Below are 26,591 nucleotides of genomic sequence, written 5' to 3' on the forward strand. Positions count from 1 at the left end.
GAAAATTCCATGGGCTTCAATAAATATTGTGTATTCTGGGTATAATTTTCTGTAGATGCCTATTCAGTCCATTTAATCTTTGATGTCATTTAGCTCTGGTAAGATTTTGTTTGTTTGTATGTTTGTCTGTTGTTCTGGCTGACATGTTTACTGTTAAGGGTGGATTATTGTAGTCACCCATAAAAAAGTATTTTCTTGAGGTCAGTCTGTGCCTTTCCAACTAGTAGTGTCTGGTTTATAAAATCGACAACACTGAGTTTGATGTTCGTAGGTTTAGAAATTTTAGATTTTTCCCTTACATTATCTCTTCATGGCTTTTACTTTTGTCTTGACATCTACTTTGTGAAATATTAGTATAATTATGCCTGGTTTTTTTTTTTTCAGTTCCTTGTGATTGGAATACCTTTTTCCAACCTCTCACCCTAAGGCCTCTTTGTCTTTGCCAATAAGGTACATTTCTTGAAGATAACCAACAGTTAGAACCTACTTCCTGTCCAGTCCACTATTCTGGATCTTTTGACCAGAGAATGTGAGCCATCAAGAGTTGCTATTGAAAGATATGTGCTAATTTCTGTTGCTTCTTGTTTTTATATTGGCTGGTGCTTTCCTAACCCTTAGGTGCCCATCTATTTTGCTGCAATTTATTCTTCCCTGTGACCTCACTGCTGTGTTTATCTTTTTCTGCAGTGTACAGGATTCCTTCTGTATCTTCTGTAGTCATAGATTCTTTGAGTTTGTGTTTATAACAGAAAGTCTTTCCTATTCTATTATTAGGTGTAGCTTTACTGGGTGTAGTCATCGAGGCTGGCAGTTATTGTCTTTTAGATCTTGAAATACATCATTTCATGCCCTCATGACTTTTAGAGTTTCTCTTGAGAAATGTCTACTATTTCAATGGATTTGTCTTTGTATGTGACTTGGAGTTTCTCCCCTGTCATTTTTCATATTCTTTCTTTGTTCTGTATCAATAGTGCTTTAACTAAAATATAATGTGTTGATGTTTTTCTGTGCCGTCTGTTTGGAGTTCTGAGACTCTTAAGTCTGGGTAGTCATCTATCTCCCTGGATCTGAGAAATTCTCTGCTTTGGTTTTGTTGAATATATGCTGTTCACTCTATGTGAGAGTTAGGAGAACTCTGGTTCTCTTAACCCAAACCCATGAAATTGATCATCCTCTCTCCCTGTATGTCCCTCTTACATGCATATTCTTATCCAGACAAATTGATCTCTGTGCCCTGTGTTATTTTTAATTTAATTCTCAAATGATATACACATACTCACATATACACAATGCGAATGTGCACGTACATGTGTGTGTGCGCACACACACACACACACACAAAGAGAGAGAGAAAGAGAGAGAGAGAGAGAGAGAGAGAGAGAGAGAGAGAAGGAGAGCTGCAAATTTCATAGAAGGAAAGAGAGACACAAAAAGATAGAGAGTGCAATTCTAAGTATTGATAATCCCTGAACCAGGTTGAGCACTACACATACTAATAACTATAACTACACAGTAATGACTAATAACTAAATACTAATAACTAATAACTGTAGCCATAATCAGACATTTTCAAATCTGAAAATTGATGGAAATGAGACGGTACTAGAGTATAGAGTTCAAAGGCTCTGTAGAAATTATCTGAGTTTCAATTCCAGTTCTGTGTAAGGCAGTGACCTCGAGCAACTTGCTGTCTAAGACTCGGGCTCTTCATCAGTAAAGGTACCAGAGCTAATGAAAGTCTTAGCCTATCTGTTTTTCACAGTTGCCCAGAGGATGGGATGAAGTATTCAGAGCTTGGTGAAGAAGCTGGAAAGCCCCAACCACTGCAAACTGTCAGCATCACTGTTTAAGACAAAAATAGACAAAGATGGAATCCTGTATCTGAGTCCACTGAGTGTACTTTTCTATCTCCCTGTGTTGCTCAGCACCAGATGAATAAACACTGTGTCTTTGGAATGCTTTGTCTGCATGAGTCGTCTGTCACTGGACCATGAACACTAGAACATGAAGCCAGATTCAGTTGTTGCCCATATTTCTAGGTCCTGTCATGGCACCTGGCAGAAAAACTGGCTAATGGGCACATAAAGCTCCAAATGAGAAACTCAAAGAGTTCAGCCTAAATAGTAAAGGAAGTTCTTTCATTGGATAAAAGCTTGCAATTTTGCTGAGGCAGCCACTCCATTCCCATGGGCTCCCTCCAGATAAGGCATCACATTGATAAATTAGCTGTGGATATAGGCATCCCGCAGGTGGCATGGAAATGCAATTTAATTTCCAATTAAGCCTGATTTCTGGGCCAAGGGATTTGGCTGCCTCACACTGGGAAGATTATTTTGTCCAGACCTATCATTATTATGGGTAACGATTCTGCCATGAAGTGGACTATCAAAGCAAAAGTCGCTTGATTCTTTAGATGGTGTGATGGCAGAAGTGTGGGTCCCAAGGGCAAGACTGCTTTCCTTCTAAATCTAAGTTCATCTGGCGATAGTCAGGAATGTTCAAGCATGGACAGCCCATTGATATGTGGCTGACATTTTTAAATGAACAGGGAAAGAAAGATGGGCATGGCAGTCCTCAGTCACACTCGCAAGAAAGATGGTTGACAGTGAGAAGGGGATGACAATGGAGAGTCCTCGGAGCTCTCAACAGAAAATAATCTGCCTGGACAGAGGGTGGAGGCTGGCTTGCTAGAACAGAGCAAACATTTGTGGAGTGTCTTCAGTGCACCAGGCGCTCTGGCCGACTGTTCCACTGTTCGCACTCAATCATCCTAATCACCCTATAAAACAAATGAAGTTTTTCTCATTTCCCAGTTGAGGAGAGTGAGCCTCGGGGAAGTTAAATTAACTGCCTGAAGTCATAGACAAGCCAATTTGGACTCTTGATTTTTCTAAATTTTCTTTCCTTTAAGCCTTATCACCAAAGACAAATGCAAACTTATAGACGAAGGGCCTACAAGCACTGTTGGAGTGAGGTGCACTTAGCTCCAGAAATGTAAGAATGAGAACAAGCTCTTGAAAAGATGCCCCCAAGAGAGTCAAAATAATGCTGCCTGCTCCTGCTTGGTGCGATGGTCGGAGAGTAGGGCACACAAGACCCAATTCTGTTTGAATGTGTCCCCAACTTCCACTCGAAAGTGAGATCTGAGCACAGCATGAAGTGGCGCAGTATAGCCCACAAAGCTTGGATGGGGCCAGGAGCTTCATCAACGGTCCTGGCTGTTCACACTAGTGTTCTTCCTGGTGACATGGAGAATTCACTTTCAAGGATTGGAAAAACACAAGAGACTAAAGGACCAGGGCCAACATATTCACAGAAAGTTTAGTTGGATGCCAAGAAGATGTCTCACTGCCAAATTGTTATTAATGATAAAGATAAATATAAATGATTATGCTGTCAACTACTGGGACAGTTCTAGAGTGGATGATTAAGTCTGGGTTAGGTGAACACTGACTAAAGAAAGAAAAGGAACATTGTGGAAAGGGTGGGATCACTAAGAAAGTCACACTAACCCTGCCACCCTTCTATGCTGCTTTGTAATAGTGGCCAGCAATGCAAAGATTCAGGAGATTGCAGTATGCCTGGGTTTCTTATGGCCAAATGGGTTATGAGGCAGAAATTGTGGCTTCTGGCAGATTGTAGACAGCCCAGTTATTTTTTTTGGCAGCACACACATTTCAAGTGTCCATATTTGGGATATAGTCTCAGTTATTGGCTCTTTAGAAGAAAACATAGAGAACCCATAAGAGCCTGGGCTCTGTGGCGTGCTATGGAGACATCTAACAGGCTCTCAGCACCTGGCTCTTGCATACTTTGTAAGGAGAAGAAGCAGAAGGAGAACAGGTTCTCAGTGGTGAGGGCCATATTGAAGCTATACTGTCTCGGTTTTTTTGTTGTTGCTTTTGTTGTTGTTGTTTTTCTCAACTCTCCTACTTGCTAACATCTGGGGCAAGTTAAACCCCTTCCCTGTGTCTCAGTTAACCCATCTATGAATGCACATGCCAATATTACCCTCAAATGCTATTAGTGTTAAATGAGGCATACGTGAAAAGGCTTGGCCAACATCCCAGCACACAGGTGCTCCACAAATGTTAGTTCTTATCACTATTAGGGATGACAGATTGTCGCTCGGGGAATGGTTAGCTAAATATATCCCGTAATGGAAGGGCTACAGCTTGGTCCAGTGAGCTATTCATCAAGAGTGTTGATGTAGACTGTCGCTAAAGAGAAATGTGGAAATACGAGGGTTTTTCCTCCCTGGCGATGCTTCTGACGAAAGATGGAAAAGCTATTTTTCTTCTGAGACCAACTAGTTCTGGCACTATTTGAGCTTCCTACTATGTAATGCAGTTTTGATGTTGCCCAGAGTTAGCAAGGGACTCCACACGTTGCTGGTGCACTCACAGATCGATCGCCCCCTCACTGTACACAGGAGTAGAAGACTTATTTTGATGATGCATATGCTTAGTGAGCCTCTGCTTTTAGTCCATGTGTATTGGGAGCAGGAGCTGTGTGGAACAGTGGGGATTAGAGGGGATTAAAGTCCCTGTAATCCACCTTTGACTACAGCCCCAGAGATCAAATAAACCTGGGGATATATCATGTACTTGATCCACATGCAATCTGGAGTTCGCTGCACTGACACAGCTCCCCTCCCCATCTCTCTCCTACCCTTTAGGGGATCTGGCTAATGACAATGTACTTAATATCAGTAAGGGGGAAAAGAGAGTTGGATACCCAAGAAGACCCCTTGTTATGCATTTAACTGACATGAAAACAATTCAGGAAAGTGCTTGTAGGTAACGAGAAAAATCTATCCCTTGATCCTTCTGAAACACTGGGGTAATCTAGAAGAAGTCAACCTACCCTCCATGTCCCAGTGAGACTCTGAAGGACTCTATAGAGCAGTGGTTCTCAACCTTCCTAGTGCTGTGATCCTTTCATACAGTTCCTCATGTAATGGTGACCCCCGACCATAAAGTTGTTTGCATTGCTACTTCATAACTGCAATTTTGCTACTGTTATGAATAATCATGTAAATACCTGTGTTTTCTGATGGTCTTAGGTAACTTCTGTGAAAGGGTCATTTGACCCCCCCCCCCCCCAAAGGGGTTGCAAACCTCAGGTTGAGAACCTGTGCTTTAGAGAGAATGGCTTTAGATTTCTATGGGCATGACGGGGAGAGACATGAATCTTCTCTCTAGATGCAGTACCCCAACCTTCCAAAGCCATCTAGGCTGAGGACCCATTCCACTTCTTAACAATATTGAGGATCCAAGTATTGCCATTTTACAAATTAAAACTAGGAACTTGAAAACATTTCATTTCAATTGCTTTATTTTAAAGTGACAAATGTATCGCATGCTATAAAAACGTTTTGTGAAAAATAAATTTATCTTCCAAAAATTAACCAAGAGGAAGCTCATTGTTTTACATTTTAAAATATTTATTTTTTAAGTGTGTGTGTGTGTGTGTGTGTGTGTGTGTGTGTGTGTGTGTGTGTGCATGCGTGCACACATGAGCACAGGGCCCCAGAGGTATCAGTCACCCTTGGAGCTGGAGTTCCAGGCAGATGTGAGCTGCCTGATGCAAGTGTCAGGAATCAAACCCAGGTCATCTGCAAGAGCCACACACACCCTTAGCTATGGAGGCATCTCACCTGCCTCTGTTGTATGCTTTTGGAAAGTATATTTAACCTCTAATCAACCAAGCAGCTGGACTCCCATCAATGTTCCATATGTGATCAGCTATGATATTTATGTCACACTGCCTTGATTTGGAACTTCTGACAACATGTTTTTAGGGGAACACATAAGAAAAGACATGATTTCCACCTCAGTATCCTCACCCAAGGGCTGTGGCCTCACAGAGCTCCAGTTTAAAAACAGCCACCCTACACTCTAGGGAAGATCTCCATGCTTTTAACCTGCACTGGCTAGTTCTCTTTCATCTGCTTGTGAAGGGACCCTGACTGGTGAGGAACAGGCAGTTGCTCCTGCTCAAGTGGCCTCGCCCCAGATATTTCATAGAATTCAAATTCCTCCAAATACAAGAGGAAATAAAGGGACGTTGTTCATTCTTACCAATTGTCACAGTCAGCAACAGCATCAATGCACTGTGCAGTGGACTGACCCAAGGTGGTTGACAGCAGGGGAAACTTGGGGTGAAATGTAGACCAGGGAGTGGATTTCAACCTTCCTGATGCTGTGACCGCTTAGCACATTTCCTCATGTTGTGGTGACCCCAACCATAAAATTAGTCTTGTTGCCACCTCATAACCGTAATTTTGCTACTGTTATAAACTGCAATGTAAGTAACTGTGTTTTCCGATAGTCTTAGGTGACCCCTGTGAAAGGGGTTGTTCGGGGTTTATGACCCACAGGTTGAGAACCACTGATTTAGCAAGAAACTTGGAATCCTTTCAGTGAATCACAAAAACTAAGATTTCTATATTACATGATTTTAAATGCAAACAAATAGGGTTCTTTATCATAAAGAAGAGACCATAGTGATGGTGATGGGGTTGGGGGGCATAACACAAAGACAGACAGCTCCTTGAAGGTAGCCATGCATCTGACTCATATCCCTGCCCCTTCCGGGTTTCACCCTTTAGAGAGAGCAGAACAAGCTTTTCCTTGTAACCTTCTCACATGGAAGAGACTCACTTTCTCAGAGTCACACAGCCTTGGCTGAAGAGCTGAAGCTGTCTGAGGCCTGGTACTATTAGAGTGTCTCACAAGCATCCTTTCTACTTCAGATCAGAAGCTTGGGGGTCCTATTGTCTCTGATCCTCATGTAGTGTCTGACTTAGGAGAAAGGGCACCTGAGGTATGGATCAGGCACTCCTTTGCAGACATGAGTCACGGCCTGTGAGAACCAATGCAAGAATACAGGAAGTACTCAGTGCTCGTTAGCAATGATCTATTCAGGACAGGTGAAGCCTCTCTGTTCCTTGGCAGCCATTGTTGCCAAGATCACCCCTCCTCCCCATCTAAGTCCATCACTCTCAGATGCCCACGGTTTCACATTTACACTGTCCATGCAGTTCTGTGAGCACAGATGAGTGTGACTTTTGATGGAAGTAGACCAGTCCTTGTTGACAGGATGGCAACATTTTTCCCAAAGAAAATGAAGGTCATCATGACTAATGCATGGGGCAAGGGAGCTGGGCATCCCTGTACACTAATTCTTCTAGAAAATGTGTCATTTTCTCCTGCTGTTTGGATATTCTGAGTTTCTCTGTCTTTTAGTCCCAAATGCAGGGACCTGGAAACCTGCATAAACCCCTTAAAGTCAGACTCCTTTTTGGAACCTTTGGTTTCCCTTTTTTAAATTGAATTTAAATTTGGGAGATAAATATAGAGTCACATGTAGTTGTCGGAAATAATACGGAGAAAGCCCTGCTACCCGTGTGTGGATCTCCCCAGTAGCAGCCTCTTGCAAACTATACCACCATATCAGAATGTGCCTTTCCTGACCTTGAAAGAAGATGCTCTGGGGAATGACGAGCTACTTGTCCTTGAAAGGAGGGGCCGCAGATAAGAAACAGTGTGAAGGGCCACAGATGCTATCAGGACTCCCCGGGCAGAGTTGTCAAATCAGGTGCAGGCGATAAAATGGTGCTGTTCATCTGCATGTGGGGAGAGCACCAAAAGGCAAGGCAGAGCAACCTCTTACCTCAGGTCTCTCTCCCTCTTCCTGTTCCTGTAAAGCCAATGGTACCATCTTGGGAGCACCACTCCAACCCCAATTATATCTGAATGGTGAGAATATCAAATGTGTTAAATGCCTAGCACCTGTGTTTATAGGGAGCACGTTGAAAGCATCTGCAACAGGGAACCGCAAACACTCATCTAAGTGAGCACTCTCCTTACATCCAGGGAACCTAACAACTGGGTCTTCCCAGCTTGTCTTGGACGAAAGAGACAGCCTCCCACAGTCCATCCTCATCTTCTTGAGGGTGGCCCCTTTCAATATTTTCCAAAATAACAGCTGTGTATTGCTTTTCTGATTAAAACCAAACAAAACATTGTATGATCTTCCTATTATTGAAGAGTGAAAGCAACAACAACAAAAGGAGCGGAGTCAAGGAAGAAAATTAAAATCAACCACCATGCCGTGGTTAATATTTTGAAGCATTTGTATTTATTTCCTCACAGACTTTTGTTACTGTGCGTATATGCTTGGATATATATCAGCAGGTTCTGCCCCATTGGATTCAATCAAGTGCGGATTGAAAGTATTTGGGTAATAACTGCATCTTCTGTGAGCATGGATGGACCCTTTCTCATCGTTACTCCCTGGAATGAAGTCATTTTCAGAGTTGACACTGTAGTGAGGTTTACTAGTTATCTGGAGACACTGCGGCACATAGGAAGGTGGACGGAGCTTCCACACGGAGGCTGCACCACTTTATAGACGTGATTTTTGCCATCTGAGCAAGTGGCAGAACTGGTCCCTGTGGATACTGAAGGACAGCAGTATTTTTAATTTTAGAATAATTGTGTGTGTGTGTCTGTGTGACTTAATGTCCTTAACAAAAAGCAGCACATTCTGTTGGTCTGTAAGTGAGAGCTATTCTTTTTATGACAATTCAAAGCTGAATTTGGCCAAGAACGACATCTTGGATTCGATAGGTGGGTGTCTGAAGAGTTAAGAGAGAGAACATAGGGACAGAGGTGACAATATGTATCATCCTGGGAGTAGACAGGGACATAGCAGGTAACAAATATGGATCAACAGAAGTCAGGGATCAGGAGGTGTGACTGGCAGCTCCTTTACCCTCCAAAGTCACCGGGAAGCTATTATACATCCTTGAATAAGAAATGACTTTCCAAAGATGTTGAACAAATGAAATAGGAGACAAGAGGAAGAGAGTGATGAGCATCCTGCCCAGGATTCTCCATTCCTGGTGACTTCATGCTGTGATCAGAAGGGATTAGTCTACTTCTGAGCTGCCAAGATGGATAGGGACCTGTTGAGCTTCACCATGGCAATAATAAGAAGGCCACCAGTGAGCAGGAAGGTGGGCCAGAAGAAGGAGAATAGGAGGACTTGGGGCCCGTAGAGACGCTGGTACACAACACTGGTCTCATTGACTTGAGGTGCAGAAAAGCAATGGAAGTCATGGTGCTTGTGGAAGTTGGCTCTGACCTTCTTCACATCGACCAAGGCTGTCTGGTAGTTGTCCAGGTTCCTGGGGATATAGGAGCACTGTGGGGGAGAAGCAGGAGTGCTTAGGCTTCTAAATACACACTTCCAAGAGGCCTGGGGTGAGGCTGTGGGGTATGAGAAAAGGATTTGGACTCGGGAGTCAGCCACTGGTATGGCCAAATCCACAAGGTAGCCATCTGTGTATGGATGATGTCTTTGGTGCCGCTCAACATGAGAGTGAGCACCTGAATACAGGGCCCACGTCTACTTTTATTTGCTGTGAAATCTTAGGCAAATCACTCACTCTCTCCGAACCTTCCAAGTCTCATTACTGCAATGGTTTAATGGTGTCACAGATGGGCTAGAGAGAATTCTGAGTACTACAAGTCCAGGGACAAGGGAGGGGGCATTTTATATGCAAGCTCATGCAGGTAACACTGAGAAGTGAAGCTAGGCAGGGTAGTGACAGGGACCAACTGGCATGTGCCTCCGTGTCAGAATTGTCACCACTCCCTCTGGGGAATAGACACCATACCATGCACCAATCCGTCCAAAGAAGCCAGGAAACCTGATTTTAATACACACGCTCAGGATTTCAAAAATACTGGCTAAAATTCAAACCGGAGACTCTTTGAAGTCTAATCCTGTGCAAACCAAAGAAAATATGTTGGCACGCGGCTCTGTGACAGAATCCAAAGGGAAGAGAGAAAGTACAGAAAAGAGCTCCAGGCAGACAGAGCTCAGCGCACATTTAAACTCTGGCACTGGTCGTTGCTATTAGGAAACTTCTGGCTGTGGATATGATGAGACCCAGCTGCAAAGCTCTGGAAAGACAGCCCAGAGTGGAGACCTGCCTTTTATCTTTCTGTACCAGAAGGACTGGTTGTCACTTGTGAACTACAAGGGTGGACCTCTCTGTAGACCTGCGTGCCCATCAGCATAAGCTCCTGCCCTGTGGGGTTTGGACAGAGAGGAAGTGGAGACATTCAAGGATCACAGTCTAGTGAAGTCATGTCCATGGTCAAATGTGTAAACCTAACACTGACAGGCAAGGGTTGAACTACTCTCTCCCCCTGGGACTCAGTTACTCCCAATCCAGCAGCATGGAGACACTTCATCGTGGTGCTAATATATAGGAAATAGGGGAACTTCAAGTAGATCAAGTCCCCAGCAAGCCAGGGAGAGCCAAAGCTCCTGGGGAATCTGGCCTTCAGAGATGTTGAGCACTGTAGGCTGTTTAAAAGCCGGACCATCACTAGGTAACCTTGACCATTGTGCACAGATTTCTTTGTGGAGCCAGGAGGCCCAGGTTCAATCACAGCTCCTAAGCTGCGTGACCTTGACAACTAGGACACCCTCCTAAACCTTGTAAAGCCATTTTTGGTGGTGCCTACCTTAGCCTGCCCTGGGGATTAAAGTAGAAAACTTACGTAAAGCACTTGGCATAAACCCAGATCTTATAAGTTCAAGATGGAAATAATAATGATTAATAATAGTAATAGAAACAGTAATAATAATAATAATAATAATAATAATAATAATAATAATGCTGTCTTATCTACAAAACCAGAATAGCTGCTGCTTTCCCATTTAAAGCATGAGCTCTAATATGGGGATCTGCACCCATCCTAGGGCACTTTTGTGTAGTTCAGATTCCTCTAAATTCTATATTCTTGATCGTTTGTCAAGACCTTAGCCATAAGTTCACTCTCTAGGGCCAAGTCAAGGACTGGGACATTTTATCCCTCCCTGCCTGGCCTGGTACAACCAACCCTGAGTTATGTGCAAGAGCTGAAATGTTAAAGACCCTGTCTCTAGTCTGAGGCTTCACTTGGTGTTAGCAGAGGCTGCAAAGAGGGATTTAGAACCCCTTCCCTAGACTGATTTGATAGAAAGAGAAAAGAGCGGGCCACGGAGGAGGACTAAGAGCCTGCCACGTCCAGAGGACATGCTACCAATGCAGAGCATCAGCCAGCCACATACCCTGATGCCGGGCCAGAGAATGAAATGTGCTTGACTGTCCCAGCATGACAGGCTGCTCTTAACTCTCTGTGGTCTGTGGGTGTGTGGTTTAACAGCCCTCCTATTAGAGAAGAATGCATGCTGTTCACAACTCAAGCAGGGTTTGGGCTACCTCTGGCTCCTCTGGGCTGGCAACTTCAGAACCCCAATGTGCCAGGAGTATAGCACCATACCATGGTATGTCATCTTTAAAAACGTTTTTCTCACTCCTGGGATAAATTATGATTGCTGGATGTCCAAGAGTAAGGAGGAACCACTGGTAGAAGCTAATCCCTGTGGTCCTTGAGGTTCTTCTCTGACACAGAATCATGCTAACCATGACCACAAATATGACTTTTACATACTGCCACCCCTTCCTTCTGTGCCCCCAGCATCAGAGAGCCCACAGAGCCCAGCCCCAAACACACACACTGGGCACCTTGCCCTTTCTGTCCCATCAGCCTCAATCTGACTGTCATATTATCCTTGCGACAGGTCCACATCCATCCTGGGGACTGCTGAGGCCTAATTCCATCCAGTAAATGACCTTATATGGCTACTGACTCTGTCTTCCCAGCGTCACCTGAATGGTGACCGTGGGCCTCCAGTGGCTCATAGCAACAGCATCTAACCTTAGATTCATCTAGAGAGCTCCACCAACTGATCTATACCCAGTGATTTTTTTTTTTTTTTTTTTTTTTTTGCTTCAGTTGGTTAGTGTAGAATTCTGGTTTTGTTAAGTCTAGATGGCTCTCACACATAGCCAGAGTTGAGATACCACAATTTATATGCTGTTATTAATTCCATAGTTATACAGAAGAGGACCTCAGGCAACAGATCATAGACCTTCAATCTCTTCTGGCCACTCCATCAGATGGCTTTCTGGAATCAGTTTTACAGCCACTGCCTTTGCCTAGCCTTTTCATGCCTATGCTAGGTCCCAATGTACACTAGGATGCTGTGCATCCATCATCCTTGTTTCTATGGCTACAGGATTGCCTATTTTGAAAAACCCAGCCCAGCACTTCTCTGCTCTGGGACACACTGATGACGCCTTTGAGTCCATCACTCTCCTCTCTGTTCTCTGCAGCACTGGCCCACCCTCCCTACTGTTAGTTTTCCTATATAAGCTCTCTCCTCTTGAGACCTTTGTGCCTGACCTGAGAAGGTTCAGTGATTGTTGGATAAGTGGGGGAAGTGAAGGAATGGAGAGGATGGAAGGAAACCAACCTGTCTGTGCTAATTGACAGCGAGGAAGGTGCAGACTAGGGAAAATCTCTTTAAGTGTTTGTTGTGGAGGTTGCTATAGCCCTGGCTCCCAGGTGGCTCATGGATTCACTCAGCTCCACTGATGGACTCCATTGTTGGAAGAAGTAACCAGTAACAACTGTTTCCCTGCTCTGAGTGCCCACCATTTGCCAACTTAGCATGTAAACTGAGACATCTGGCTATGTAGAAGAACCATTTAGATTTACCAAAACCAGTGCTTTGGTCATAGCACTGAACTTTAGTATATAACTTTTGAGTATGGCATTAGCATCCATTTACAAGGATGGAAACAGAGACTCACAGGACCTCAGTGCCCAGTGAGGACAATTGGGGGCAATTCAAACCACCCAGGCCTGTCGGTTCCAACATGGAAGATCCGAGGCTGACTCTACCTCAAGTTAGTGATAGGATTCCACTGAGGTGGGTTACTATATCTTGACTTTAGAGACAATGGCAGCTGGAGACAAGCTCACAGACCTGTCAGCTCCCATTTGTTACCTGTTGGTTTTGATCCCTAGTGTCTTCTGTGTGATACAACACGGCCCATCTGCCCACAGCTGATACATTGACCCAAAGGCATGGGTACTGGGGCACCTTCTTGCCCTCCAGCTCTTCTTGGTCCTTGATGTTGGTTTCAATCAAGTGACAGGTGGATTCCTGGGTCCACACACTGAGGAGACAACATACATACAAACATCCCTTGAAACAAGGGTGACATGCACCCACTTTGAATCCCTGGTTTCCTGAAAGCCTTTGGAGATGTCCAGGCCTGGGACTTTCATTTTGCCATGAGCATGTAATACTAACTAGGTCTATGGCCCTAGAGTCCCGGACACTGAGAGAAATCACAATAATTTCAGACTTGTTGTCTCTTGGACATTTTCTACATAATGGTTCTCTGACCTTGCTAGCCACCCCACACCTGACATTTAGTTTTAAAGACCCATATAGCTAGCTGAGTCCCATTCTAAAGAAAGTGAGGCAAAATTTCTCAGATGCTTGGGACCAGGCACTGATGTTTTAAATGCTCATCGTGGGATTGGATGAACAGCCAAGCCTGAGATCTTCTTATCCATATCATCTGCAAGTCACAGGTAGAGATGAAAACCTCACACGGGATAGGTGATTTGCGGCAGTGGGGTGGACATAGCATCTGAGGCAAGGACTGAGTAGCTTCAGAGTCTCTGCCCTTTCTCCTAAAACATAGGAACTAAGCGAGGGGCCGGACAGGGTTGGAGGGCGGCAGGATAGAGCCGGGGAGGCCCATGGCTGCTCAGTGGTGCCTCACTTGGGTGAGACTCTGGCCTGGCACAACTGCAGCATTGTAAAGCAAGGATGCAGACTGGGCCCAGAAGAGGCCAAGAGGCTCATCAACTCCCAAGCAAATGGAGTGTGACTCAGCTCTCTGTATCCTGTGGGAGACCCACTGTCAGACAAGAGAGGATCATCGGGAGCCAGAATCCTCCCAGAGGGAGAGTGTGAGACTCAGCAAAGGGTGAGCGGAGAGACCAATATGTGTCTGTTCCAAAGACAACAGCAATCAGGAATCCCACAGCCCTTCTTTAAAGGCTGGAGGGATGACATGTCTCAGAGTGTGAGGCACGAGGGTGCACCGCACCCTCTGAGATTCCTGCTTAAACTTTGAGGGAACAGATGTCTACTCAGTGCAGAGACTGCTTACTGGGAAAACCCAGACAAGGAGAGGCATGCTCAGCAAAGAGGGAGCTCCCATCTCAGAATCATTTGTGCAGACTGCTGCCAGTCTGTCACAGTGATCCCCACTCCCCACCCCCAAGGATCATACTAGCATTGGCAGGCTGTTTCTTATAACATTGGCATCCTGCACCTGTCATCACCAGCCCCGACTGGCAAGTCTCTTCTGCTCTGCTCCCCCAGCACCTGAGCCTAAGGATCAAGAACATCTGTCCAGACTACTGTGAGGGGTCAAGGGTAGGGTAGGTTGATCTAGGCAGTGGAGAGGTCCATACCTTTTCAAGTAGAGAGGCAGCACAGTGGTACCCAGGATGTAGTAGGTGATGGCGGCACACACTACCATTGCCAACCCCAAGCAGAGGGCTCGTGTCTCTCCGCGCTTCTGGGCCATCACCAGCTTCTTCCCCATGGCCAGCTGAGGCAACAGTCATTTCTAGCACCACAAAGACAAAGAGAAATGTAATTAGCCTAATGATAGATCCATAGGAAGGAGGGAAAGTATGAGGGGATGCAACCAAATAACATTGCTCTTATTCAAGTACAATAATACGTGGAGCTTTCTAGCTTTCATAGGGCTGTGCCTTACAGGGGCCTTTTCTGGCCTCTGGTAACAGCCTATGGTTAGCTTTTAAATACTCAGGATCCATTATCACCAATTATCCCCCGGAAAAGCTCAGCACATTTGTGGGAATTTTCTTGAAGTGCTAGCTTCTTTCAGTGAACCCTCCTAGACACTTGGGCATTCCCAAGATGAATGACAGCAGGGGTCTGGTCAAGGCTAGAGCATGGGAGCTTAGAAGGGAAGGAAATGTCATCTGTTCCTGAGAGGTCCAGCTCCTGTGACTGGTTGTCCTCTCACCTGCCCGTAATGTCCCGATGGCTCACCAGTCGCATGGAGTCAGTTCTAAAAGAAACATCAACTCCTGTGCTCCATCACAAGATTCAGTTTAAATGTAACACTTAGGTGGGGATCTGGGATTCAGTAGGCCTAGTGAGAACCTCCAACAAGGACGAGGATGTGAAGCTTTGATAGCCACTGTGACCTAAGACAGGAAGAAGTGGGTTTCCATGATAACAAAAGAGATTTCAACTAGACTACAGGGAGACTTTCCCAGTTGTGAGATATTAAGTGTCTCAAGACTCCTTGGATGAAACTCTTGTGTAGAAAAGTCATCTTAAGTCTGGGCTTGATCTAGGAAAGTTGGAAAGGGTTAAAGAAGAGTCCTATGTGGCTTAACTGTTGGGTTGTCAACCTCTTCCTTAGGACTGGGAATAGAGTACGTAAGTGTTTGGGGGAGTGTGGAGAAGAGAGGTCATCAGACACAAGAGCAAGTCCTGGCTTTGCTGTTTAGCAACGACGTGACTGTTACAACAAGAAAAATAATGCCCGCCTCAGAGTCCTGATGCAGACCCACCAACACTGCTGAACATTGCCTACTTGCTACAATGGAGGCCTCCATAAACATTAGTTATTATTAACTGAAGAACAGAAGAAGCTTGGAACACTCTGCTAGGTCCTATCCTGATGACAAGTGACAAGACTAGTCCTGACCTCCAGGCTGCCACAAAAGAGATGCCCAGACCAGGGTCAACAGGTCAGGCAGGCCCTCTGGAGTCATAACTCTGATAGGCAGCAGGAGAGGTAGGGATTTTCACCACCCTATCCATACCATCACAGGTTCCTGTCTCCCACCATCTCCCCTCAGCCCCAGCTTCCCAGAAGCCCTTCCCAAGCTCTCTGGGATGCAGCACTCACAGTTCCCTGGGTCTCCGCTGGCAGATGGTTTCTCTCCACTCTCCCCACCCCGCCCCCACCCCAAGTCAGGCCCAGGAGTTCTAGCAGGAAGTTTAGTCTCTCAGCTGGTCTCCAGGGAAGCAGTCTTCAGTCCCATCTGGGTTGAGCCTCCATGCCCAAACATGGTCAAGTCTGAGCACACAGCTTGCTCTGGGACAAAAACTCCACAAGCAGGTACCTAGCCTCGCAGCCCTCAGCTGCTGTTGGGGACTCTGCCCCTGAATTTCCCAGAGTCTCCTGGGAAACAGATGTCAAACAGCAAAACCCATTACCCACCCCACAAGCCCATCCTGCAATATATACGGAAATGTTTCTTCTACACTCTCTCTCTCGGGATGATAGAGAAGCCAGGAATAGGAAACAATCTTCCTTGTGCGGTGCAGGGGAGGGAAGTAGAGGGGTTGGGCTTGTCACTAGCCCCTGGTATATCCACACCCACACCAGTGCAGGCAGACCCTCCCACCTTTGTCCCTGACATCCTGTGTGACTCTCTGGACCTGTGTTTTCTCCCTTCTATCATTTGCATTTTGAAAACTTCACTTTGTTCAGGATTGTGAAGTGAGAGATGGTGAAGTCCAGATAAAGGAGGAAACTCCACCTTTTAAAGAGCACTGGAGCTGAGGCTGAGAGCAGTGGGTCCCACAGCTGCTCCCAGCCAACCGTCCAGGTCTGGGGACAGTGCCCTGCTGGGGACCTCCCACAGACTGACTCTGCTTCATAGGCAGAAAGTTGTTGCAACCAATAAGACAACTCAACATTGGTGCAGAGGTGGGGAGGCATGCAAACCTGCATCTGCATTCCAGATCCTTGTTGAAAAAGAACAAGCTCACCCAGCCCCGCTACCCATGCTCACACCCTTTGGTGCCCTGCTAGGCATCTGCATGGAATTGAGGATGGCAGACTTGATGGCTGGTCCAGAGTTTCTCTACTTGATGAGCAGAAACAGATTAGAAGTTGACCCCTCCCAGTGGCAAATCCCAACCATCCCTGTCCACCAAGGGACTGTTCTAACACCTCAAATCGTACCTCTGATATGTCCCTAGCCACATAAAGTTCTAGAGCTTGCCTCTGGTGTCCCTAGTCCCAGGGCGGTGGGTGCAGCTTAGATATTCCTGTCCATTGAGTGTCTGCACCTCTCACCTAAGCCTGCCACCTGCGGGTCTGATAAGGCCTAGAAGAAAAAATGTCACTCAAGTCTCCTTGGTACTCTGGTGGTGAGTACCATGCCATTCCCTTTTTTTCCCTGACTCTAACAAGAGAGTCAACCTCCTGTTTAATGGGCCTCATAGCAAGTGGAGATTTATTAGTGTGTATGTACCTGTATGTGTGTGGTGTTTGGATGATGTGTGCATATGTGTGTGGTATGTGTGTGTTTGGATAGGTGTGGTATGTGTATTGTGTGTGTATGTGTGTGTACTTGATATATTCATATATGCATGCATTCATGGAACTGAGGGGGGACATTGGGTGTCCTGTTCCACTATGTTCCACCTTATAAAGGACCTTTTGGTCAAGCAGCAGTGCTGTATGCCTTTACTCTCAGCACTCAGGAGGCAGAGGCAGGTAGATCTATCTCAGTGAGTTCGAGGCTGGCCTCTAGACAGAGTTCCAGGACAGCCAGGGCTACAGAGAAACCCTGTCTTGAAAAAAAGGGGGATCTTTCACTGAACCTGGAGCCAGGTGGATGGCTAGCAGTTCCCAGCAATTCTGTGTCCCTGCTGCCCACAGTGAGGGGGCACCCAGATATGGCCAGCTTTTTACATGGGCACTGGAGACTTGAACCTAGTCCACATGTAGGTGCAGCAATGATTCTTATCCCCCCAGCCCCACAGACAAGGATGTCTTAAAGCATAGGGATCAGGAACATTGATAAGGAGGGGGGATATGGATCTGAGATAAGTTCTTAGTAGAAGGATTTTCCAATGACGAACCGATGATGAAGCATGGTTCTGTCAAGGACCAGAAGCTTTCTCCTGGAACCTACAAAATAACTTAGAAACTCCTTCCTTGGGAGAGAGCCGTGGGCAATAAATGGTTCTTTATAAATGCTAGCAAAGGGTCACTCATGATCCACTCAGTGGGCTAGGAAAGGTTACACAATCAGAATTTATAAACACCAGTGAGGTTCCCAATGAGTCTCTCCTTTTGGAAGATGGGATGAAGCAGAGAAGACACCTGCTGCACCCTACTGAGCCACAACTAAACGTCAAGGGCAAGCTAGTGAAAATCTTAGATCATGGCTGGCTGACTACGGGAGGGAGGGTTAGTGTGAGTGACAGATGGCCCCAGACAATGGTGCCACGCCTGGAAATGATGATTCTTGGAATGTGAGAAATCAGGAAACATCTCCAACTTCAGCCTTCTGACCACCTCTGTAGCAGTAAGTACGAGGGCCACAGTGGTCCCCTGAGCATCCAGGAGGGAGATAATCGCACCATCCACCCTGTGGAACATTTAAGAAACCTGGCACATAACATTAAAACTGTAGCTTTCAGAGACAGCAATCCCCTCTGTACCATCCCCAGAGAATGATACTTGTGTCTTTCCTTTAGTCTGGGTGGAACTGTCATTGTCCACCCAGAAAACAGAATATCCTGGTGAAGACACTGCCTGCTTGCCACAGCTAAGTTCTGCTTAGGGCTACAGCATCCACTGGGCACCTTCTATTGTTACTCTCCTGGGAATCAGCCCACACTACAGAGGAAACTGAAGACAGCTTGTAGGAAGTTAGCATCTCTTTCTAGATATGGGAGTGATCATACCCAGAAAGTGTTCCAGACCTGAACTGGACAGGATTCAAGTCACCTAGCTGAGGCCTTGGACCACAGAGCAGAGACAAACTAACCCCTCAGGCTCCCTGAACTCCAAATCCACAAATCCAGGAGCAGAGTAAATGAGTGGTTTGTCTCAGGGCATGCTCTGGGGTGTGTTTTAGTGTTTCCATTGCTATGAAGAGACACCATGACCACAGCAACTCTTAAAAAGGACAACATTTCATAGGGGCTGGCTTACAGGTTCAGAGGTTCAGTCCATTATCATCAAGGTGGGAGCATGACAGCTTTCTAGGCGGGCATGGTGCAGGAAGAGCTGAGAGTTCTACATCTTGATCTGAGGGCTGCTAGCAGAACACTGGCTCCCATGTAGCTAGGAGAAGGGCCTCAAAGCCAAACCCCACGGTGACACACTTCCTCTAACGAGGCCACACCTACTCCAGCAAGGCCACACCTCCTAATAGCGCTGCTCCCTGGACCAAGCATATTCAAACTTCCACAGGGTGATTTCCTGCATAGCTGTCATAATTGTATCAAGAATATGGGAAGTGATTTTAAATGGCGTGGTCCCTGTTGCTGCTGGTGGTAGGAATCAAACACCTGAGATGACTGTTGAGCAACCATACGGAGCTTAGAAATATGAGAGTTAGCCTCCCATCAACTCACACTGCTGCACAGTTAAACAGAAGGGCAGTCAAGAGAAGGATTTTATATTTACTAAGCATCTTCATTGTGCCAGGCCACGGGCTATTAGTCAGCTTTTCATGGCTGTGTGTTCAGAGGCTTCAGCTCTGACAGACTGGCTGTGTTATCTGTAGGACTGTGGTAAAGCAGAACACTGTACGGACAGAAGCCTCTCGCTTCTGTACTGCCACTCGCTTCGTGAGGAACAGTGTACAGAGAAAGGATCCAGGAACACATAGATGATACACCCTTCAAAATCACACCCCTGGTGACTGACTTTCTCCCAGGAGGCCTTGCTTCCTAACAATTCTACAACCTTCCAGTAGCGCCACCTGCTGGCAACCAATCGCTCCAAACATGGGAGACATTCAAGATTCAAATCGGAACACAAGTCTATATGGATCACGGACCTCCCTTAGCCAAGGCTTTGCTTTCTGCTGCTTTAGTTACCCACGTGGTTTAGCTAGCGTTTCTATTGCTGCGAAGAGACACCATGACCACTGAAACTCTTGCAAAGGAAAAAATTTACTTGGAGCTGGCTTACAGTTTAAGAGGGTTAGTCCCGTTATTGTCATGGTGGAGAGCAGACAGACGTGTAGCTGGAGAGTCCTACACTTTGACTCACATTTTGGGCATAGCTTGAGCATATGAGACTCAGAACTCACCTCCACAGTAAACATACTTCCTCCAACAAAGCCATGCCTACTCCAACAAGAGCACTCTACACCAAGAAGGCCACATCTCCTAATAGTGCCACTCCCTATGGGCCTATAGGGGCCATGTTTATTCAAATCACCACACCATGTTTAACCATGGTCATAAAATATGAATAGAATGTCCCAGAAATAAGCAATTCATAAGTTTTAAATAACTTTTATTATGGTATATTGTTTTAATTACTAGTAATTATCTCTTACTGTGCCTAAATTATAAATTTAATTTTGTCATAGGTGTGCATGTACAGAGAAACTGATTCTGCTTGGGGTTTGGTGGTTTCTGTGGTTTCAGTTATCCAAGGAAAGTCTCATAAAGTGCACAGATACACAGTCATTCCTACCAGCAAACCCCACAAAGGCCAGAGCTTTCTGTCAGCCAAGCGATTTTCCCCAGACCATGCCCAGAATGGGATGTAATGGATCCTGGATCTGAATCTGTGCCCACTGACTCCACACACCCTTCTGTCACTCAGGACTCCCATGGGAGCCGTTGCTGAGAGCATCAGTCTGCATGCAGCTGGTTTACAGCCCCTCTCATTCTCCCAAATCCCCTTTCCGATTTGGCAGCTGCTTACTTATGTAAGCCCCTTTGAGTCAGCATCTAGTCTCCACCAACACGTGGTGAGTAAGTTCCATAAATCAGCCATATCTGAAGCCTCTGCCCTGTGTGTGTCAGGTCCTGTGTGTGTCAGGGAGAGTGAGCTGGTGGGCCCAGGACAGACATCTCAGTGCCCACTGTGCTTAGGCTCTGGGCACATCACCCTGCTGAGGCAAATATCATCAGATTTATCCTCCGTGGGAGGTCAGATTGTTAAAACTACAAAAGGAAAAAAAGAGAACGATATATTTACGAGAGCATGGTGGTCTCCCGTTAGCCACGGTTTTGGTATTGGCGGCTTCCCTTCCCCATGGTCAACAGCAGTCTGAAAATATAACATGGAAAGTTCCAGAGATAAATAATTCATAGGTTTTTAAAATTACTTTCATTGCCTTACGTCATCATAAATGCTCCATTTTATTGTTAGTTATGGTTAATTTTTCCCTTACCAAGTCTGCAAATTAAACTTTATCATAGCTATGTGTATATCAGAAACATTGTAGCATGTGTAGAATTTGTGGTTGCGGACATCCACAGGGGTCTTGGAATTCCTTCTCCACAGACAAGTGCAACTACAAGAAAAACAAATGCAGGCGAAATAACTAGGGGAGAAGGTTTGTAGCACTGGGACTGCCAAATAGAGCGGCAGCAAATTTCAACATCATTAGGAGAGATAAACATCATGAAAAGACATGGGAAGCAGCCCTGTGTGGTCACTCCCTAGTGTGAGCTCTCTCTCTCTCTCTCTCTCTCTCTCTCTCTCTCTCTCTCTCTCTCTCTCCCTTCTGCGTTGTTTAACTGTACATTCCTCAGCCCTATTTTTCTTCCTTCGTAACCAGGCATTTTAACCTGCTATGCTATTAACACAGTATTCTTTAGCAGCTTGCAGCCCCTCTTTGGAACAGGCAGAGCATGTTCCAAACATGCTCTAACACAAGTAGGCTGACTGTATGTATGTAAATGTCTGTTCCTTATTGCAACATCTCCTGTCTTTGTGGGAAAGCTGGGCAACGAAAAGTGCAGGAAGAAGACCAGATATGATTTCAACCCTTAGATAGCACATCTGCATACATAGTCACGTGAAGGACTCAAGTACCCTGGCCTCCCTTGGCACATGCTTTGCCCAGCTTCTTTCTTTGGATAACTTCACATTGACCAGTATACATCCTCCATCATCCTGTCTCCATCAGAGTGCAAGCCCACTAAGACCAGGGACTGTCACTGTTTTTATTCTGTATCGAATTTTGAGCTCCAAGAGAAATACACCAAGATCCCTGGACCTTTCTGTTGTGGACATTTGATTGGAGAAAATCTTCTTGTTTCATGTCACAGAATATTATCATCATTTGTGTGTGTGTGTGTGTGTGTGTGTGTGTGTGTGTGTGTGTGCCAAAACATCTCCCTGAGGGGGTTGCACAGTTTCCATTATGTGACTAGCTCAGGGTAGGCATCATCCAAGCTGAGTTGGTGGTTGTTTGAGGACTGTAGGAATTGGCAGCAAGGACTTAAGGAAGGGTTTGTTTTGACTCACAGTTTGAGAGATCACAGTCTGTTAAAGAGGGAAAGGGGAGGCATCAGGAGCACCAGGCAGCTGGTCACGTAGTATCCTCAGGAACTGGAGAGAGATGAACACTGGTACTCAGCTCACTTCTGTCTCTTATTCATTCTGAGACCCTAGGCCATGGACACAGCTATATACATTATGGGTGGGTCTTCCTTGTTCAGTTTCTCAAAGCACCCTCCTTGACATAGAGTTGTGTTTCTGTGCTGACTTTAAATGCGGTCAAATTTAACCATGAAGATTAATCATCCTGGGAACAGTGTTAGTGTCTGATGGAACTCAGTAGGTCTTTTTTACCATATAGACCCAGTTCACATGCACATATACATGTCATTTCTCATGAATTGACTGGTACAAGGTACAATAAATTTATAAGGTTAGATTTCAGAGTTCAATTCAGGGGTAGAAATGAGAATGACATAGATCTGTAAAATGCCAATAGTCCATTTTTTTTTTTTTGATATCCTAACAAAGTACCTCAATATTCCATTTTTGATGTTCTAACAAAGTACCTGAGGATGGGAATGTATACAGAAGAAACATGTATCTAGTTTACAGTTTTGAAAGCTAGACATCTAAGACTGGGTGGCCCCATCTATCAGTCTCTGGTGATGACCTCCTTGTCTGCATTATAACGTGGTGGGTAAAATCATGACAGCATGACAAGAGAGAGAGAGAGAGAGAGAGAGAGAGAGAGAGAGAGAGAGAACACTTGATGGGCCTGCCTCTTGTCCTGAGGTTAAAGAACCTGGAGTCCAGAGTCCACTTTGACATGTTAATAGGCACCTCAGTTAGCCTTTTGCCCTGGGTTTGAGATATAAGGGGATTTTCCTAGCCCTGCCCAATCCTGTTGTGGGCCAGAAGGGGCCAGGCATGAATATGGCTGGAAGCTGAAGAAATTCATCTCTCATGATGGCTTGTGGGGCTCAAAACACAGATGTCACTTTGGGGTTGAGACAACAAAGTGACTCTCTCCACTTCAGCCTGCCTGCAGCCTCAGGCAGTACCTCCCATTGACGGGGACTCCTTCTCATTTCTTAAACACTCACTGTGGTGGCTAAGACTGGAGACTCTCACATCTGTCAGGGCCATAGACTCTGAGCAAAGCGACACCATTTCCTTTCTCCTCGTCTTTGGAGAACTGGTTCATCATCACACCACTTCCTAAGATATGCTTGCTCTTGATAAATACTCTGAATTCCCACAGACTATGGGCAACACTGAGTCTGCTGTGTAAGGAAACACAGAGGATAATAGAACAACCTAGGTGCTAGTCAGACTGGGGTAGAGGTCAACGTGAACTAAACCCAGAATCATCAGGAGGCTCTTCTTGAGAAGGGATGCCTTCTTCCCAGGACACTTCTCTTTCTCTCCTGATCCCTGAGTTAGCTGATCCTGGGTCTACTCTCTCAGCCAGTCACTCGATCCTAGGTGGATCCTAGCTGGATGTAACTGGTGGATGGGTAGCAGCTTCTGTGGGCTTCCAGGGCTGAGATACTGCTGGGGTGTAGAGCGGGTCTGCAGGGCACCTACATCTAACAGCCAGACTCCCCCTGTGAGCCTGTGCAACAGGAACACCTACAAGCAGGGTTGATCAAAGAGTCTGAGCCCATGGAGAACCTGCAACCCTCAGAGACAGAAGTAAAGGCTGAAAGCTCTGCAAGCTTGCATATTAATATTAAAGTTGCTCCTTTGTAGCCCCCGGCAGGTAAGAACTGAGGAAACAGGTTACATAGCCAGGGTTTCACTGATACCTGCAGAATATGTTGAAACATTCCAGGTTATTTCTCCATACTAAAGAACAGGCTGGCAAAGATTCTAGGACCAAGGGCTCCTATCACTTTTAGATTATGATGTATACCACATGCCCTTTTCAATATATTTATGCCAATGTATGCCCTCAGAGTATGGATGTGAGATAAGCCAATGCCATACAACTTCAACATGACAGTGGATTCATGTCGTATGTAGTGTGCAGTCCATGAAGGCAGGAAGAAAGGCCACTGTAGAAGAAGAATGTGAGCATCTGCAGAATGGGCCATCAGTGGGGTCCTGGAGCTAATCCCCCATAGACACTGAAGGATGGCTCTACTTGACACTATTAAGTTTAGAAAAATGGCAGCTATTTCATGCCAGACTTAACTTGCTTTCCTTAAGCAACTAGCACTCATCTTTCATCCATATATCAGTAGAGAAATATTTCATTTGTCCCCAGATTTACTTTCTTGAGAGTCAAAGGAAGAAATCCCTGAAGACAGTCTTCTCATGTCCTGACACTCAATGGGCCATTATATTATTCATTATCAATTCATGGAATGCCAGCCTTGGGTGGGTCCTGCAGGAACACTCAGGCTGACAGCTTTCTCTATGTGTAATGTTTGCATTCAAAGCTAGCAGGTGCATGTTTCAGGGAATTTGGTAAAGTCAAAACAAAAAGAAGAAGAATAAAATTTAATCAAGGTTCAATGAAGGAAACCATTGTCAATATCAGTGGGGTATGCTCTAAAGACACAAAACCTTTCTAGAAACAAATTTAAGAGTATATTGTCTAAAATGGACTGCATAATTATAAATGTGTTCTTGGTTTCAAGAATGTTCCCATTCATGCAATACTATCTTACTAACAGCATTTTGTACTTCTGGGAAAGCCCACCTTCTGTGAATGCCTGCAATATTGTTTTTTTCCTCGAATGAGATACTTTGACTGTTATCAGAGTGTAACTGTTGTAAACTATTCTTCAGTGACAATCTTTAGTTGTCCAGCAATCATTTGATCATTTCTCTCTAATATATTCCTAACAGCAGGGATCTGGGTCAAAAAATATTAGTTTCTAAGAGGGTTCTTCTGTCTTTTTTTTTTCCTGTAAATATGGGATTCAAATAAGACACACACTCTGCTCTACCAGTGATCTAACAGCCCAAAGAGGATGGATTGGTTCAAAGCCACACAGCGTTGAAACATGGGTTGGAACTCAGACCTGAATCTGCAGCCTCCTGGGAGTATCAGAAGCCAGCCAGGATTCCCAGCCTCCTAACTGTGTTCTCACCTCTCCTCCGCTGTAGATTATTCTGTCAGAGAACTCAGTCTTCGAGCACTAACACATGAGTGCCAGGCACTGCACTCAACACCTGAGCTGAGGCACAGCACTCAATTTGACCCCATAAGGTCAGTTCTTTGACTATCCTCCTTTTAGAGATGGGGACATTGAGGCAGAGCTAAAAACTTATCTGAAACTACAGTGGCTGGTGATATGCAGAACTTCTACCCCTTGATGTCTGAGAACTTCAGTAGAACATTCTTTGACTTCGAGGTGGACAGGAAATTTCCAACACAGTAGCCACAGGACCCTACTAAACCTTGAAATACATTAAATTTTAATTCATCTCAATGGAAACAGCCACATGTGGCTAGTGACCTAGGAGACAGACTCTGCTGAAGCAAGACCTTGGCGTCCCTCTGGATCTCTGTCTGAGGGAGGATTCAGCTAGCCTGAGTCTTCTCATGATGCTTTGAACCAAGCTCTGTGCCCTGGGGCCACCTCCAGGGTGGGTGGTGCTGATCTGCTTGCCGGGGATGATCAAAAGAGACACTCCAGGGAGAGACTTTTTAATCCCTTTTGTTACACATTAGTGAAAACTTCTATCTGTGATCTATAAATCATAAAAAATATCACTCAGCAACTGCCAGTCTTTGCCCCCTCCACTCATTGTAAACACTATTTGATTTGCTACAAGCTTCCCTGGGAGTTCACAAAGGAGACTTAAGTCCTGCCTTCCCTCTGGGACCCTGTCTCTAAGGAGACCAATGGACAGGTATTGGGAGCAAGTTCCTAAAAGCTGTCATTTCCTGAATGTTTTCCTAATGCCAGGCACTGAGCAAGGCCCAGCACACTCCTCACTAAAGCACTGGAACACATGATTACACACCAAGAGGCTTAAACCACAGAAGAGACTCTCCTTTTGGGTCTACAGGTCAGAAAGATGAAATCAAGAACTGAGCCGTTCTGAGTTCCTCAGAATGCGCTAGGGTCCCTCCTTGCCTCATCCTCATTCCTCATTCTGGAAGCTCTTATGTCTCCTTTGCTTGTGTCTACATCGCCTCAACCTATACCTCCACCTTCTCACAGCTTTCTTCTCAGCTCTTATATGGTGTGGCCTTGAGGTCACTCTGTAGCTGTCTAGCGGTAATCAGTATTATCCACTCGTTAGTCTCCTACAGAGACCTTTTAGCATGAGACTAAGTGTTCACCTAGGTAACCCAAGATGATCTCAAAAGGATTAAGTGTGTGGCTCAAGTGCACACAAAGCTTGCCTAGCATACAGAGGCCTG

At 45.4% G+C, this 26,591-nt stretch overlaps 2 protein-coding genes across 3 annotated transcripts in view; one reads left to right on the plus strand and one right to left on the minus strand.

The window, feature by feature from the left end:
• Positions 1–26,591, plus strand: part of Kcnip1 (potassium voltage-gated channel interacting protein 1) — a 376,538-nt gene that overhangs the window by 14,409 nt on the left and 335,538 nt on the right. The gene's annotated exons all lie outside the window — the stretch shown is intronic.
• Positions 8,123–19,082, minus strand: Kcnmb1 (potassium calcium-activated channel subfamily M regulatory beta subunit 1). 2 transcript variants are annotated; one of them, XM_076937048.1, is made up of 4 exons: positions 18,944–19,082; positions 14,412–14,569; positions 12,922–13,093; positions 8,123–9,213 (listed from the first exon to the last, which is right to left on the minus strand). In XM_076937048.1, the coding sequence occupies exons 2-4, from the start codon at positions 14,543–14,545 to the stop codon at positions 8,944–8,946; spliced, it is 576 nt and encodes a 191-aa protein (XP_076793163.1). In that variant the 5' UTR covers positions 14,546–14,569; positions 18,944–19,082; the 3' UTR covers positions 8,123–8,943. The 2 variants fall into 2 exon arrangements, with proteins under 2 accessions (XP_076793163.1, XP_034363236.1); XM_034507345.2 differs by lacking the exon at positions 18,944–19,082 and adding an exon at positions 15,893–16,231.

The sequence above is a fragment of the Arvicanthis niloticus genome, chromosome 6 (assembly GCF_011762505.2).
Source record: "Arvicanthis niloticus isolate mArvNil1 chromosome 6, mArvNil1.pat.X, whole genome shotgun sequence".
Classification (NCBI taxonomy): Eukaryota; Metazoa; Chordata; class Mammalia; order Rodentia; family Muridae; genus Arvicanthis; species Arvicanthis niloticus.